The 16,131-nt window shown below is 47.2% G+C and overlaps 1 protein-coding gene and 1 long non-coding RNA gene across 6 annotated transcripts in view; one reads left to right on the top strand and one right to left on the bottom strand.

The window, feature by feature from the left end:
• Nucleotides 1-9,222: 9,222 nt before the first annotated feature.
• LOC127025796 (uncharacterized) lies at nucleotides 9,223-11,519 on the top strand. Its single transcript, XR_007767697.1, has 4 exons — nucleotides 9,223-9,400; nucleotides 9,861-9,988; nucleotides 10,442-10,601; nucleotides 11,227-11,519. It is a non-coding gene; the product is annotated as an uncharacterized LOC127025796 (long non-coding RNA).
• Nucleotides 9,672-16,131, bottom strand: part of GRAMD1B (GRAM domain containing 1B) — a 96,652-nt gene continuing 90,192 nt past the window's right edge. For 3 of the 5 annotated variants that reach the window (XM_050910903.1, XM_050910904.1, XM_050910905.1), the window contains 4 exons: nucleotides 14,493-14,504; nucleotides 14,056-14,163; nucleotides 10,685-10,802; nucleotides 9,672-9,946 (listed from right to left, as the gene is read on the bottom strand). In XM_050910903.1, the coding sequence (XP_050766860.1) occupies nucleotides 9,857-9,946; nucleotides 10,685-10,802; nucleotides 14,056-14,163; nucleotides 14,493-14,504 (328 nt within the window). In that variant the 3' untranslated portion in view covers nucleotides 9,672-9,856. The remainder of the gene's footprint in view (nucleotides 9,947-10,684; nucleotides 10,803-14,055; nucleotides 14,164-14,492; nucleotides 14,505-16,131) is intronic. The other 2 variants (XM_050910901.1, XM_050910902.1) reach the window with 1 other exon arrangement.

Below are 16,131 nucleotides of genomic sequence, written 5' to 3'. Positions count from 1 at the left end.
TCCTCGCTTCAGTAAGGTCAAATGACTCGCGCTCCAAGAGGAATTCTCTCAATTGCAGGGGCTCTGAAGACAGAAGGACCACGTCATGCCAGCCAGGTTTGAGGGGAGCTCTGCGCCGTCGGGAGGAGATACGGGGAAGTGTAAATTCTCTTCCGTTTGCCTTGGACTCTGTACAGCCTTGACTTTGGCCTCATGACTCCATTCTGAGCTGCCAGCCCGTTTGCTAAAGGACTCTTCTTTTGAAGCATGCTGAGCAAAGGGCACAGGGGTGTGGGCAGCACGGCTCCTTCCCAGGTTTCAGTCCCATCATCACGTTAATGGCTTTGTAAATGTTAAGTGTCATTTCTTAGCTGCTGTCACCACCTTTATTTGCTAAATATGCTAGTTCTCCATTGCAGAGGTAATAGGTATGTATGTCATGTTACACTGACCTGCGGGACTGGGAATGAGGTCATCTTAGGGTGATGTTCCACCATATGTTACAGCCCAAGCAGTCTTATCGGTGTTAAACAGGAAGAATTTAATTAATTAGTTGTTGCTTGGTAAGTTGCTCTGGACTTTGCGCTGCCCATGCACAGGCAGAGTAGGATGAGGACTATGATGCGTGAGAATTGTTGAAAATGTTTAGTAGCAAGGATGAGTCCCCGTGCCATGTTCACACTTGCTTCTGAAGGAAGGAACTGAGAATATAGATCCTGAAGTACTCCTACTTTGGGAGGCAGTATGGCGTAAGTATGAGAACCACCTGTACCCCCCCCTTTCATTTAGCAAGTGTCAAAATTCTTAGTTCCTTCTATTTGCCTTGCAGAGCAGGTTTAGTCCTCAAGTACGCAGAGACACAGTGATAGGAATAACCTGCGGAGCTGCGTTCTGCAACAACAGGCAAGCCAGTAGGACAAGGTATGCAGTTCACCTCTTTCTGGGGAAACCCCCGAAAGGAAGACAGCCTGATGCAAGTAGGCAAGCAAAGTAAATAGGGTGTGTAGCCCTCACAGGAAAAGCACGGACAGCTTTGTAAAATGGTAGTACTTTGCATAACTGTGATAGCCTTCTCGTGCTATAGCGTAGCACCACCTAGAGGAACAGACAGAAAACGCTTCTCTTTTCCTAGTTAATCGTAATTCTTTCTTGTGATAATTAGTCACTGGTTTGAATAGTCAGCATTCATTGTAAATGGTCCACTGCTGCACAGGAATCACCCTGTAAATTCCTCGTTTCCCATGCAAACTTACCTTTTCAATTGTAGTGGATTAAGCAGAGTAAAATTTGTTTTCTGGCCTCAAATGTAGATCAGTTGAGCTCAACAACTGGGATTACAAGGAGAAAAAAAGGCAGAAACATTGGCCGGGGTGGAATTGTACCTTAAGACAAAACGGGGGAAGGTTTGTATTTTTCATATAGCAGATGTTGTTACATCCCTGCTGCAATGGAGCCTGTACTGCTTGCAAGAGTTGACAAATTTTGCTACACTGACCGCTTCTAAATAGTTACAAAGTGCTTGTGAATTAAGGCATGCTTCCCACCTATGGAATTTCCTCTGCTTTGTTCTGCTGCTTTTTATGTGTTGCTAGAGTCACAGAAATTACTCCATTTGTAAGTCAGGCCCAGGCCAGATTTCTAACTGGCAGTTGTTCAGAATCCCTTTTTTAGAGTGGGTGTCAACTTCAGTAAACTACTACAATCCAGAGCAGAGTCTAGCAACTCGAGCGCATTTTGGAGATGAAGCACACTTGTAGTCAGGGCACCGGTTCCTTAAAACCTAATATCCAAAAGGGGAAAAAGCAGCTCCTCTTCTAATTCAGCTGGATGTCTTCATTTCCCCTAGGCCAACTTGCCTGGCCTCGGGGCAATTTTGGGCATAATCCTGACTCTAAACCCACAGCGACAGAGGAGGGACTAGATCGTAACTCCAGAGTTTCCGTCACTGACCACGGCACTGACACCCACGGTGATTTTTAGGTAAGGTCACGTAACCTCTCTCCCACTTCAACTCTGCTCCTCAGTCCCTGTGAAGCATTGGTAACCCTCTGGTGTCATAATGTTAAGTCAAAAAAGGAGTAAACTGAGAACTTCTTGAGAGCTACCTCAGGTGGTAAAGAAGGGCCGTCCTCTAGTCCTGCACCTTCGGGTATCTTACATGCATCTTCTGAAGATGCTTTTTTTTGGCCATATCTTTCACTTTTCCAGTTCCTGCAGACAGATTATGACTATTGCCCTGTGGTGTTCTAGGCAGGAGAAAATGGTGTCTAAATTTTGCTCAAGATTCTCATAGCAAAAAAAAAAAAAAAATTGGGATTTTTCAAGGGTGGTGTTAAAGGCAGGCTGTGTCCTGGAAGAGACGGTCCTGGCTGGTCTCTGAAAAGACTCTCTCTGTATTTGGAAATGACAGAAGAGACTTTAGAATAGGCAGGATAATAAAAAGAACAAAGCACTCGTGAGTCATGCTGTTTGGTTTTTTTGGTTGTTTTTTTTTTTTTTTTTAATTTATACCGTACTTCCATTGTACTAGCTACTTTACATTAAGTTTTGGCTGCATAGCCTTTACAATTCCTAGGTTCTAGCAGGTAAGTTTCATTATCGTTTTATCGCATTTTGCGCACAGCGCAAAGTTATGACAGTTAGACAACTCCTAAAACAAAACCATGGTTCCTCCCCCACCCCACCCTAGAGTTCACGTTGGCGCTACAGGCGCATCGGCCTTGGCCAACAGCCCCCCGCTTCCCCGGCTCTGGTGGCGAAATCCAGAAGGGAAGCGCACGCCTACGGGTGATTGTACGACCCCCTCCCATTCCTTGCTGACGTGAGGCGATCCTCATTAATTTGCAGTTACGCGCAGCAATTGGGGTTGCAGGATCCAGGGCCTCAGGTGAGGAGAACACGCTCCAGGTTTTTAGCAGCTTTATCCAGCCCTGGAGCACGTGCTGGGAGATGAATTGCTATGAGAACGGTAACGTCCCAGAGGTGCCACAGCCACACGATGCCAGTCCTGGGCGGTTGTAACACTGGAACGGTTCTGCTGCTCCTCCCTCCCCCCTGACCTCGTCGGGCCAAGAGCCAGGTTAGTGCTTCTGTATCTGTTAAGTGCTATTACAGGGGCGGTGGGCTTGGGAAGATGGGGAACGACACGCGTGTGGCACAGGCTTCACCTCTTTGCTGGATAAAGTTGCCGTTTTGCAACAGCCGCTCTCCCAAATCCTAATGCCGCTGGGGCAGATTGGGCTGAAACTGAGACACCAGATGGCTCTCGAACCTGAGCTGCACACTGGTTTTATTCCCTAACTATTCTCGGAGATGGGGTTGGGGAAGGTGGCCATTTAACGTTAGCAATGGAATTGGCCTAAATGAGTGAGGTAACAGAAACGGCCAGAGGAGGTACCTCCCTGAGCCATGTGCAAATATAATTCCTTCAGCAGAAGGAAGTCCTTTTCCCTACTGAAAAAAATAAAACACATTCACTTAAAGAGCATACAGACTGCGGCAAGGAAAGGCAAGCAGGGACAGCACCAGGTCAGTCCATCTATGACACAGGGAATGATTGTCCAGCAGCAAAAGTGTGAGGGGAGAGCGAAAAGCCATAGCAAGCACTGCAAAACGTGTGGGAGAGGAGGGCATGGCATGCCACGCCATGTATCCATGCTGAGAGATAAGCCCATGCTGTCTGGCTAGATCGGGAAATAATCTCAATCAGCAGTCGATCAAGACACGAGGAGATTATTTGGCCAGTGTGCACATCTAGAAAAAGAAAGGTATTATGGCACAGAGAGACTCGTGCTGCAGAGACTGCAAAGGAGAGCAGAGCATGTCAGGCAGGGGGAATGGGCCAGAAAGTCAGCACAGTCGTGTCTCAGAAACTACACTTGACACAAACGTTCTACGAGCCACTTACCTCAGACGCTTTGGTTTAAGAGTCTCCGTTTCCAGTATTGTTTTAAGCAAGCCCCTGCCAGATATTTTAACTAGTGCCAAGACCGTCTGAAAAGACTAAGCCAGAGTCCGCATGACTGCGCCTTGAAACTTATCAGTGGCAGCAAGCCTGGCAGAGATCCTGTTGGAAAGATCTCTTTGGAGTTCAGCCGGTAGTGCAGAAAGCACTGGTCTGCCGAGAGCTGTGGGATGGCAGCGGCTGCCTTGACAAACATGACAGAATTGCCTCCCGTGAGCCAGACGCTGTTGCTTTTAAGTGTTTGTTACTGACTGTGCTTTTCCGCATACTATGGAACCAGCAAGTCCCACCTCTAAATTGGGAAGTGGTTCGTTTCTTTCCCCACTGAGAAAAGCCAACGCTGACTGATAGAGCGCTACCTGGTTAAAATGGCTAGTTCAGTATACATCATGGGAAAAACTGTAAGGACATTCTGTGAAGTCCTCCTCTCGGGAGCGTAGCATCTCCGCACCGATGGCAGAGGAGTACTCAACATGTTTGCAACACACTATGACTGAGCCCTACTGTGGACTGAGCCTCTTCCTAGATCACTGCACTAGGCTAGAGACCGCATACGCCTGGGTACTGGCCTTCACAGATCATTTTTTCATAGACGCTAACGCACATGCTGGCTTTATGCTAACTGCGCTCGCATAAATGAACCGGAGAGGCAGAGGGATCCCAAATGTTTTCCCACTCCTAGTAGCATGGAAAGACCCATCTAACTAGCCGGGAGTGACTCACTCCCCCAAAACGTCTGCCACTAACCTCTGTTTTGCAGCTCATTCCGTGAGAGCAGTGCTGGTCTTTTTAGGGCTGGAGACTATCTCCACTACTCTGTCCTAGTGCTGGATGGTGTGAAAGCCGCAGGCTGCCCTCTGTCTGTCTCCTCTATTTAGGTGCCTTAGGATCACTGAAAGATGATGGAAATACACATCTGAGAAGGCAAAGCTACCAGGAAAGGGAGCGGGATTAAGGCCACGTGACACACAAGTACTGTATTCACCAAAACCTGCATGTATGCACAGCCTTCCGGTTAGCACTTCTGACACGCGGAAAGCCAAAGCGTGAGGTCTGCAAGTGCGTCTTTCACTCAGCCTTGGTGTATTGCAGGCGCCTTCCCATCACCTTTGTATCTGCATAGAAATGACTATAGACTGTATCCAAAAGGTCTCATTTCAAGTACCCAGACCAAAAGCGTCTCCAGCCACTATTTGGAAAACAGATTTCTACCTTCTTGTATAAAGGTAGGAAAAAAGCATATATGTAGGCTACGTGCTTTAGTGCTGAGGAGACAAGTAGGCTACAACGTCTGTCCCCATCTACACCCAGGTAAGCTTCTGAAAGTAATGGGGCCTGTCTGATAAGAACGCAGCTTAAGCACGCCAGGCTTTCTGAGAGGGGATATGGCAATGCACGCATCATTGTTTCAGAGGCGGTTTATGTGCTGGGGCTTTAAATCCAGCAAAGCACTGAGCTTTGAAACCTTGCCTCTTTCCATACAGGGTCATATTTATAATAAAGGCATGTTGCAGATCTCTTAGGTTTCCCTTTATTAGCTCTAAAGCAGACAAGTGGGGTCAGGCGGTCAAATGGCAGAGTGCTGTCCCAGACTGGTACAGCAGTCTATAAGCTGTGTGTAAATGCGTACTCTCTGTCAGCAGCATAACTATGTTAGGGGAGATCAAAGTTCTGTCACTTCTTTTCTCCCAAAGGACTTAAGGGAGCCAGAAAGGATTTATGCAGAGGTTAGTATCGGTTAATATCAAAGTTTTCTGGCTGAAGCGTGCCTTGGATTATTGGTTAACTGTTGAGCACCCAAAAAGCACAGTTATCCAGTTAATTCATAGCTACCTCCTATTCTTACCATTGCAGGTACCTTTCTCTCTTTTAAGTGGAATGTGTAGACCCAGTAATGCCCCTGGCTTGGGCACATACTTCTGATCTTACCACCTGGAATAACCTGTCTCTTTTGGTCCTTCGTAGACTTTACGCGCAGGTGCTGCACTAGATACATTTGGTATCTACTTTATGAATGCATGATTGCATAGCAGTTATCCAGGTCTCAAATTCAATTTGCACTCATCCCAGATGCTGTAACCCAAACACCTCTTTTAAGGTAAGCATTAGAAGGCATGTATTTATCAGAAGCGAGATGGTATCAAGCTATGATTAGTGAGTATATTCTTCTCCCATATAAACAGGTCAGGTACACAAACTGGCAAATCAGAGCCTTCTGTCCCTTCTCCCTCCTCCCAATAGGTAGCATCTTACTTGGCAAGAATTAGGCTACTAGCTGTTGGCATTAGTTTGCGTGTTTGGCTGGAGAAATGTTTTTTTTTAAATCTCTCTTTTGTAGTTGTTCAGATTCTGCAAATCAAAACCCAGCTACGCTCACCTGGCAGATTAGCAGCGGCAGAAGGGTCAGAGGGAGGACTTCATGGGGAAACGCATCTGTGAGGCGCTATAAAAAAAAATCTACCGTTCACCTGGGATTTCTGGCACAGGTAAGCAAGGCAAGCAAGTAAAGAACCGAAACCCTGACCATGGAAGCCAAGCTATGACTTGGCTGTGACTGCTTAGGGAAGGCAGAAGCACCACCCCCTATAATGTTATTCAGGTTGCTTGGCCTTGCTCCTAGAAAGCGTTACTAATTTATCCAGGAAATGTAATCGTAAACTGACAGGTCCAAAATTATCTATGGCTGCAAAAGGAATTAATCTGTTGATTGGGACTCAACTGCAGTAGCAGGTGATTCCTATCGTAGATCTCTAGAGGAAGGCATCTAGGTGAAAACATGCTGAGGTTTTGCTTAAGCCCTCACCTTTAGTGCCATTGTGGGTTTTGCCTTAAGAAAAAGACCTTGCTTTTTTTTCTCTTTTATTACTACTGTGATAAACTAAGAGGCAATAAAAGATCATGAATCCTATCCAACTCCAAGCCAAACTTGCTGCCAAGTGGCAAAAAGAAAGTCAGTAACTAGGAATCGGAGAAAAAGAAACCTAAGGCCTCAAAGAGAAACCTTCCTCGGTCTGAAGGGCACTGCACATACAAGGTTCTGTTTGGTGACCACCCCCCTTATGCTCTTTATTGAAGGATTTAATGTAGCTGTGTGTCAGGATATATGTTAAACCCAGTTTCAAGTGATGTGCGGGCAGAACAAATAGTAGTGCTTGAGACTGTTATAGCCGCCTCTGCGTGGCCTCGCATTAATTTAACAGAGCTTGTGCAATTCTGTCTCTAGGGCCAAGCCTGAGGAAGCCGTGTCAATGGGAACATGCAAAACCTAATGCAATGGCAATCTGGAAGAGGGCTGCAGAGGAAGAAGGATGCACAGATGAGCGAAGGGATTTCTCGCCTCCATAACGAGCAGAAGAATGTGAAATTGGTAAGAAACCAACTCTGATCACTAGCATTTATTATGGACCCTCTGAGACAGGTGGGTTTCTCTGCCTCCCAACTGGTTATGTCTGTCTATGTACAAAACCATCCCGGCCAGGTGGCAGAGACTCCGTATTCTAGTTTTCTCTCTCAAGATGTGGCCTTTTTCTTTTCTGGCGTGGGCAAGGTGGCAAGCACAGGGCTTCCCCTCTGTCTTCTTTCTTGGTGCTTGGAATTAAATTCTAGAAAAGGGGAAGATGGGCACCAGGGGATTCTTCTGTGCTTAGTAATTCTGGAGTGACTAATGGGGAAACAGGACTCTTGGCCAGTGCGGCAAGTCACAGTGGGGAGTCTGTCCCGAGATGAGCCGCAGAATGCCCTTCCCCGGCACTAGCACCTCAGTTTCATTGTACAGCAGCCATTTCAGCAGCCTCCCTGGAAAAAAGTCAGGGAGCAGTACAGTAGTCAGCAGCATTAAATTAAATAAATAGTCATAAATACACATTACTCTCTAGTTGCTGAGGTGTGTTTTTTCCCAATTGTACCTTGCTTTCACACTCTTAAATGTCTTTTTGATAATCCATCTTCATCCGCGCTCCTTCAAATGTGAGTCGTCTTCTGTGGGACACGTTGCATTTAGCACTTGGTCATGAAAAAATCGTAGGCAGGTTGGGAGAAATCAGCAGGCTACTTCTACATACATTACCTTTCCCTAATTGGAATGCATGAGCAGGAGCTTGTGGGGGTTTTCCTTAGTCTCCACTTTGTCACCCAGCTGTGTGGATGAGAGTTTCTGGTACAGAGATACAAAGACGAGTTACTCACCCGTATGTCCCCTGCTCTTTCAGCGCCCATTGGAGCTAGAGACAACGGACAAGCTAGAACTGCACTGTTTGCATACGGGGAATATGCAGCTGACTCCCTCCTGCCATTCAGAAGGTGGAAAAATCCTGGTGTTGCACAAGGTGGAGATTGAGGGCCTCACATATCACCTAATCTACCTGGCTGGGTAAGATGAGAAAGCGTTTATTAAACATTCAGACAAGCACCCTGCATCCCAACCAGTCACAGTGACATTTGGTACACTGCACAGCGCAGTCTCGCTGCCCCTCTTCCTCATTTGGCTGCCAATGGGAGTCTGGAATTATCCCCCAGAACAAGTAAAAATGCATATTGTCTTTTTAATGCAGCTCTTCCACCTGACTCGCTCACAGAGCACGTGCTTCGCTATCCAGCTTAAGAGAGAGACCAGTCAGATGCTTCACACCATGGACACCCCTCCAGGTCTATCCTGCCACCCGCTGACGGTCCCTTATCTCTTTTTGGTCCCTATGACCCTTCCTAACCTCTCCTGGATTTTCAGAGGCCTTGTTGCTATACAGATGCAGTCATGTAAATATCCCAGCAAAGGAAAGGAAGTTGTTCTTTTTCTCCCTAATGTTTTCTCGCAGAGTTTTTAAGACAAGGTAAGGGCTAGGTGGTACGAGCAAAATGGTCTTGCAGACCAGGGGCAGGAGGGAAATTTGCTGAGCAGGGTAGCGGGAGCAGTTGCAAATAAATACTAATTTTGGCTTTCTTTTTAGGTCAGGGTACTCCCACTATCGTAGGAAGTCACACAGGTAGTCGCCCTTTCAGCACCGATGTAGATCTTCAGCACAGGGATGGCTTAATGGCAGGGGCCGAAGCACACAGAAAGCAGAGAACTACAGAAAATGTAAAGGGGACACTGTCAAAGGGAATGGAAGTGTGCTTTCTGCAGTGTGGCTCTTCTCCATCCACGCACCTCGTAGGCAGATGCTCCCCTTCCCACCATCTCCTTGGCTATTAATGCAGTTTCAATAACAGGAGGCAGCAAACTAGTGTTTGGAGAAAGCATTTCAGCTCATTTACATTCTGTGCTTTGCTCTCTGAACCAGGCTGGCCGGCAGGACAACAAATTGTATTTCTGCTCCAAGAAGTATAGAAGGGGATTGCCAGTGAGATCTGCTCTCTACAGACCTACAGCAATTCTTCTGGAGACCTCCTCTCCAAATGCGGAATAGTTTTGCAAGGGATTGACGGCGATTGCCAAAACCTCTCTGCCCTAAAGCCAGCAAGGTAAGAAAGTTGACAGTGTCCCCTTTGTACGTATAGATAAATATAGTCAATCAGGGACCTTCATGCGCAGGAAGGGGGGGGCGGGCACTCACTCTGATGCTTCCCTTTGAAACAACAAAAACAAAACAGACAGACAGACAAACAGCCAGGAATATTATAGAAGAGTGGTGCACGGGCCCAGGGGAGCACATTTAGGCGCACCCCTAAGTGCACCTCAGTGCTGGGAGAGCACAGCCCTCCCACACACGCACACACCACGCTACCACCGAGACGCTCCATTTCAGCCAGTGTTGGAGGTCAATCCGTCTTCTCGATACGTAGGCTTTTTTTTCTCTTAAAATCTGTATATAATATATATATTTATATTCTGTATATATATATATTTATATATATATATTTATATATCCTATTTACACATATTGCACACCATCCTCTGGCCTCCTGCATTCCTGCCTGTTAGTGGAAACGTTTCCGTTTCTCCTCTGGATCTGACCCGAAGTCCCGGGACCCGATGCCATTCTGAAGATTTATTAGTGAATCCTTCATCTGCAAGACAAGAAATTTCTCCACTGTGATGCTACCCTAGAGGTGAGAGCACTTCAGCATTTCCTTCCCCATTTCCACTCCTCCTTCCATGTAAAGTATCAATACCACAATCATCTGGGTTTTGGGAGCGGCACTTCAGAGCTGGGATGTACAAATGGGCACTGAGAAGATGGGAGCCCATGAGAGACCATTCTCCAAGATAACAGAGAAGGAGTGAGCAGAATGAGGTAGGGGGTGAGCAGCTCTCTCCATCGGGGAAAGCAGCTTTCATTTATGAACTCTGGTCTAAGCCGCTCGGTGTACAACCGGCTCTTTAGGCAGCAGATATCGAAACCCCTGGCTTTGTGCTATTAAGGGCCCATGCAGCGCATGTCCCCTTCATCCATGCAAGCTACGTATGAATTCAGCGTTGAGGTAAAAAAAAGTTTGCTTTCCAAACTGGGATGCCAGAGACTAGATATAAGATGTGCCAATATAAGGTTTTTGGCCCTGTAGACTTCTCTCCTTGACGTGCATGGACCCCATGAGGTGACAGAGAAGCTGCGGTATCCTGCGAATAGCCCTTGGGACCTGCTGCCCACCGCTACGTCAGAAGATGGATCTAAAGGGAGACAGCAGCGGAGGTGACGCACCTGATGGACTACAGTGGAACCAGGTAAGGCTGAAGGATTGCGAGCGGGTGGCTGGGAGGACATGGTGACCCTCCAGTCACAGCGCTAACTGGCTGTGTGGTCTCACCTGGTCTAGAAGCATCACCGAGGATTTGATGATCTCACGCCATTTTTGTAGCTCTGAGTCATGATACTTCTGCTGAGATTCTAGTAACTGGGCCCATTCTGTCTGAGATTGGGGTAACCTGTCAGGCAGAATATGAGCAAGAGTGAATCTAGGGAAACTGAAGTCAAGGGGGAGCAAAGTGGATTGGGGGGGCGTGTAGATTTTATCAGTTTCTGTCTAATCTTTTCACCCTATAGGGGCAGGTTTTCTTGAGCAAAAGTGCATTTAAATGTGCTTAGTATTTTCTTAAATTGGATACCAATGTTACTCCATCTTAACCATGGTAATTAATTAATTAATAGCAAAGATGTGCCTTGGCAGAAGCTGTTGTAGTGTGGGCGGAACCAAAGGCCCATTTGCCAGAGGACACAAGGCAGTGTGCTCTCATTGCCTGGGAGACGTGTGTACTGAAAGATGGCACTGTGGCCCTTGATGGGGACTAATGCAACGCAATGTTGTGGGACAGGCAGCCCTGTACAGTTTCTGTGTTTTGTTTTTTCTAGACATGCTGTGTCAGCCCTTGATACAAGGCTTTCTCTGTATTATGAGTAATAGCAGCACTGGCGCTCTTTTTAATGGCAGGTAAGTGTAGGTATCAAGCCCCTCCCTTCAGGCCCAAGTAATCCTCCAGAACAGGGCTGGAGGCTGCTGAGTGGAGCAGCATCAGGACAGATGCCAGCACTCGAGGCGCTGACAGCAGGATCACCGGGACTGGCTGCCCAGAGCTGCCCCGCAGGGCCACGTGACAGGCCACGGGTAGGTACCAGCGGTGAGCCTGGCGAGGAGGTGGAGCTCGGCTGGGCCAAGGTGAGGATACATCTCAGCTGAGGAGAGCGATGCAAGGAGCGTAGCGATGAGGAGCGGAGGCAAGGCAGGCAGCGCGACAGTTGGCGCCGGCAGGAAGGCGCGGCAGCGACACCGCACTCTGCCTGTTTCTTCTGAGAGGTATGGCTCTTTACTTTTGCATGCCCCCAGGTAAGATAGCTAAAAAGTCTTTTCTGCTTACCTCTTTGGGCTCTGCTGGTTTCTAACATAGCTAAAATTCTTTCCTACTTTGTCTTCTCCTTACCTCTTTGGGCTTTGCTACTTTCTAACATAGCTGAATGCCTCCTCTCAGGCTACAGTAGAGACGTTCAAGCCTCCGTTATGGAAGTCCCTGTGTTAGCGAGAGCTCCTCTGCAGCTAGAACTCACTTCTTGGGTAAGTTCCTCCTTTCTCCCTGGCAATATAATGTCATAGTCTAACTTGTTCCCCTCTTACCTTAGCAAACGGGCAGCGTGGGGTGCCGCTGCCGCACCTTCCTGCCGGCGCCAACTGCCTTGCCTCCGCTCCTCATCGCTACGCTCTTTGCATTGCTCTCCTCAACTGAGATTTATCCTTGCCTTGGCCCAGCCGAGCTCCACCTCCTCGCCAGGCTCACCGCTGGCCCATCACGTGGCCCTGAGTGGCAGCTCTGGGCAGCCGTTCCCAGTGAGCCCCCCGTCAGCGCCTCGAGTGCTGGCATCTGTCCTGCTCAGCTGGCTCCAGACCTGGAGCTAAAACAAAGAAATGTTAATTAAGCATGGCAATAAAAACCCAGCACCAGTGAAAAAATGGACCCACTCCCCATGGTCAATAATCCTAGTCTCTAATAAGTAACACTCCACTACTACTAAAGACTGCTTTCCTTGTCTGAGCAGACAGGCTACATGCTTAGGATTGGTACACTTAGTTTGGGGGACTGCTGACTGCCCCTGCCCAGTCTCAGTAGAACCAGATATGGAAAAAAATGTCTTCAGAGCCTCAAACTGAATGCTTCTGAGCACACCCGGCCTTTGACCCAGCAGATGGGTTCCATCTACTTCCATAGCAATCACTGCTGCAACACAATGAAGTTACCTGTGCAGGGGGCGGGGTGGGAGGAGAGGTACTCATATAATTCCAGTACATGCACATTACAAGAAGCACACAAACAGCACATAAGTAAGTCAAGTGCTATACTTAAATATGATATTGTAGTGGTCCAAATAAATACCAAGAGTGCCAGAGGAAGACAAAGCAGGCAAAATCACTTAATGTATCTATCTGTGGGAAAGTAGCAGGGCTATTATGGGGAAAATAATAATTCCCTTCCCTAATGAAGAGAAATGAGAAAGCCTGTAACATGAGACAAATCATGCAAAAAAGTCATCACGACAGTAGCGTATGGCTATGGATGCTTAAAGTCAAACCCAACTTAGCAAGGGAACAACTGTGACCGCACAAAAGTACAGCCAGAAAGGGGACGTAAGCACCTTAGCACAGTGGACTCGGGATGTTCTCAACCTCTGAAAACAGAGAAGAGACTATTCAGGCAGGATACCTAGCACTTACTTATGTACATAAAAACATTCACCTAAAAACACCAGAAGGAATTCAAAACACAAAATTGCCGGCTATCGTTTTAAACAAACAAACAGCTATGGGACATCAGCTCACCACCATAAATGCTATCTACAAAAAGGTGCTCTGGAGTGCAGCCTGGGAAATACAGACTGGCAGGTCCACCTTTGACCCTAGACAAGATGGGGGAGTCTATATAATAAAGTCTATATAGTCTATAATAAAGTCTATATAATAAAGCCGAACAAAAAATTCATTCTGGTTGGAGGCTGTCAGCATGCCTTCTGCAAAAGGAAATGGGGAAATGCCACCATACAGCCTAGAGCTCTACGCATCTCAGCACACACCAAGTGGACACTACACTGAAACAGGATGTCCAAAAAGCCCTGGAAAAGATTCCACGCTACCAATTATTAAAGAAACTAAGTCAATCTGCAATCACACTTCACTGCTTACCATCTAGTACTGCCAGGGAACACTTAAGAAGCGCCCTGTGAACTCCTAGTGATCTCTCTCTTCATCTCACGCTCTAACAACTTGCTGATATCTGGACTCACACCTTTCGAAACACTTATCTAACAGCTGATTGTGTGTCACAGGCCCGAATTCTCCTCTGAGTACAAAGGGTTCTTTCTGCTTTTCATACAGAGGGAAGTTTAGCCATCAAAGGAGGGGAGGTGACAACCTTGGCCCAAGATTGCAAAACATTTATTTGTGGAGCATCCTCCGTTACATGGGATGCTGGGAAGAAGCAGAGGTTGCCTTAACTCGCTGTGTTCTGCAACTGTTCAGCAGTTCAGATCTGGAAATGCTGACGGCCCCACAGCTTCAGCTAACTACCTGCTTCATCTATTTTACACAAAAAGGAAGCAATCTACAAGAGAGCCCAGAGCTTTGGCGTTCTGGGAAAGCCTCCAACATCCATAGGAAACATGCAAGAAGAGGCAAAGACAAAGCAGGCGTGACAGTACCTTTCCTGTAGCCGCAAGCCCTGCCATGCCGTGAGCGTCTGCGTAGTATATTCCAACATCCAGAGTTTGTAGAACAGCATCATATTGAGAATGACCAGCAGCACCAGACTGGAAATAAAGAAAACAGTCAGTTTACGAGGAGCACTTCATAGCCCATTGCTTGCCAATCACACCTGGGAAAACGCCCAAGGCTTTAAGAAGGTGCCTGGGGCCCAGGTCCATGCTGTATGTGAGTGGGAATTTAATCTGAGTAAGGGCCAGGTGATCAGAACCCAAAACTTCACCTCATGGGAGAAATGTGTGAGCAAGGCAGACGGACAGACAGAAAGACAGGGATGACAGACCAGACAGAACAGGTTGGATGAGCGGATGTGCTGAATGCAGAGAAAGGGAGGGAAACAGGAGAGTAAAGAGGTAAAAAAAGAGAGAGACGGTACCTGAAACAAATCCTAATGGGAGCAGGGAAGAGAAAAGACGGAGTAGCTGCAGGTTAGAAACGGACTGACACAGAACAGGAGAAACTGGGCTGAGCAGAGAAGGCTCATAGACAGTGCAGAAGATATATGGGGGGGAGGAGGGAAGAAAGGAACAGTGGGAAGAGAGGCAAGAAAGACAAATAACCGTGTGCCTGCAATTAATGGTGAAATTCGCTCAGCAAAAGAGGAGCTGTGTGTGGCTCTTGCAGAGAAGCCCAAAGCGCGCCCATGCAGGGCACTGTCTGACACATAAATGCATGTTGCAGCCTGCAGGCATCCAGCCTTACCCACTCCTACTGCACCCGGCGATGGGAACACCACCGCAGGCCAGTGCTTTGACCAGATACTGTACCACTCCTCTTGCCCCCCCACTGCCACGCATGGGCATTTCTGCTCCTCCCGTCAGCCGCTCTCAGGGAATAGATTCCAAAATAACATGCTCGTGCCTGTCTCTGAACAGTGCAGCTATTTTGCTGGAAGAATGGCCCACTATCACGCAGTTCAGTCAGGCAGATGGCAACTGGCCAGAAGAATATTCTGAAAACATTATGGAGAGCTCTCTGACCACTCTAAGCTCAGCTAGTAGCCTGTCAGGAGAGATTGTCATAAGGCTTTTGTGCCTTCCTACCCAAAGTTTTAATTGCATCTCACCCATCTAGATGTAGAAGATAGCATGAGGCTATCTTCTCATCATTACATTATTTTACATTACCTTACTTATCATTACAGCAACTAGCTGGGTTGCTGCTGCAAACCTCTGCAGTCTTTATCCCCACTGGGAAAAGGAAACGCAGAAAAGAGCTCAATTTGAAAAGTAACCTCAGTCTACAAATCTCAGCTTCTTCCCACCTCACTAGAAGGTGGGTGGAGCTTAAGAAAACAATGAGCCCAAGTTCTGCTGTTCTTCTGGGGTTAACAGTATGCTTCCATTTCCCTAAGTGATGAAAAAACCCGCCGTATCTGGATTGCTCCTTTAGACTGTACTGCTTCACAGCACCTGCCCAGCCACCGCTGCAGCACTAACACATGAAAGCTACCGTCAGCCCAACAGGCAGAGAAACAGTAAACCCTTTATGCCTGGGTTTAGGCATAAAGACTGAGCCACAGGGATATGAGGGGCCCATACCCAGCTCACTCTGAGTACACGTCCAGCCAAGTCCAAGACTAGCAACTGTGAAAGGTGGTGGCAGAAAAGGGACCCAAACCAAGCATAGTTCTTGCTGCTGAACTAGTGAAATCATGCAAATCTCTCTTGCTTCATGTGTTTCTACCCTTATTTTGCAGAAATCATCATCTCTAAACGGTCCAGCTTCTTTCTGAGATGGTCTCTCTCGTCAAAAATCACCGCCCAGGACCAGACCCAAATAGGTTTTGCCAGACCAGAGGAAAGAAGTAACAGACAGACTCCTCACATACACTGAGCCCTGTTGTGATAGCACAGTAACTCCCAGAGAGCTTTGCATGGTCATCTTTCATGATAACAGCTAGTTTGTCGGCAGATTACATTAAATGACTTATTTTAAATTAAAAAGACCCCACAGTTTCTAGATGTCATTGAAAACCTCTAAACTGAGTCCCTGAAATAAAAAAGACTCTTTCT

The sequence above is a fragment of the Gymnogyps californianus genome, chromosome 25 (assembly GCF_018139145.2).
Source record: "Gymnogyps californianus isolate 813 chromosome 25, ASM1813914v2, whole genome shotgun sequence".
In the NCBI taxonomy this organism is placed as follows: Eukaryota; Metazoa; Chordata; class Aves; order Accipitriformes; family Cathartidae; genus Gymnogyps; species Gymnogyps californianus.
This window is presented reverse-complemented; position numbering and strand designations above follow the sequence as displayed.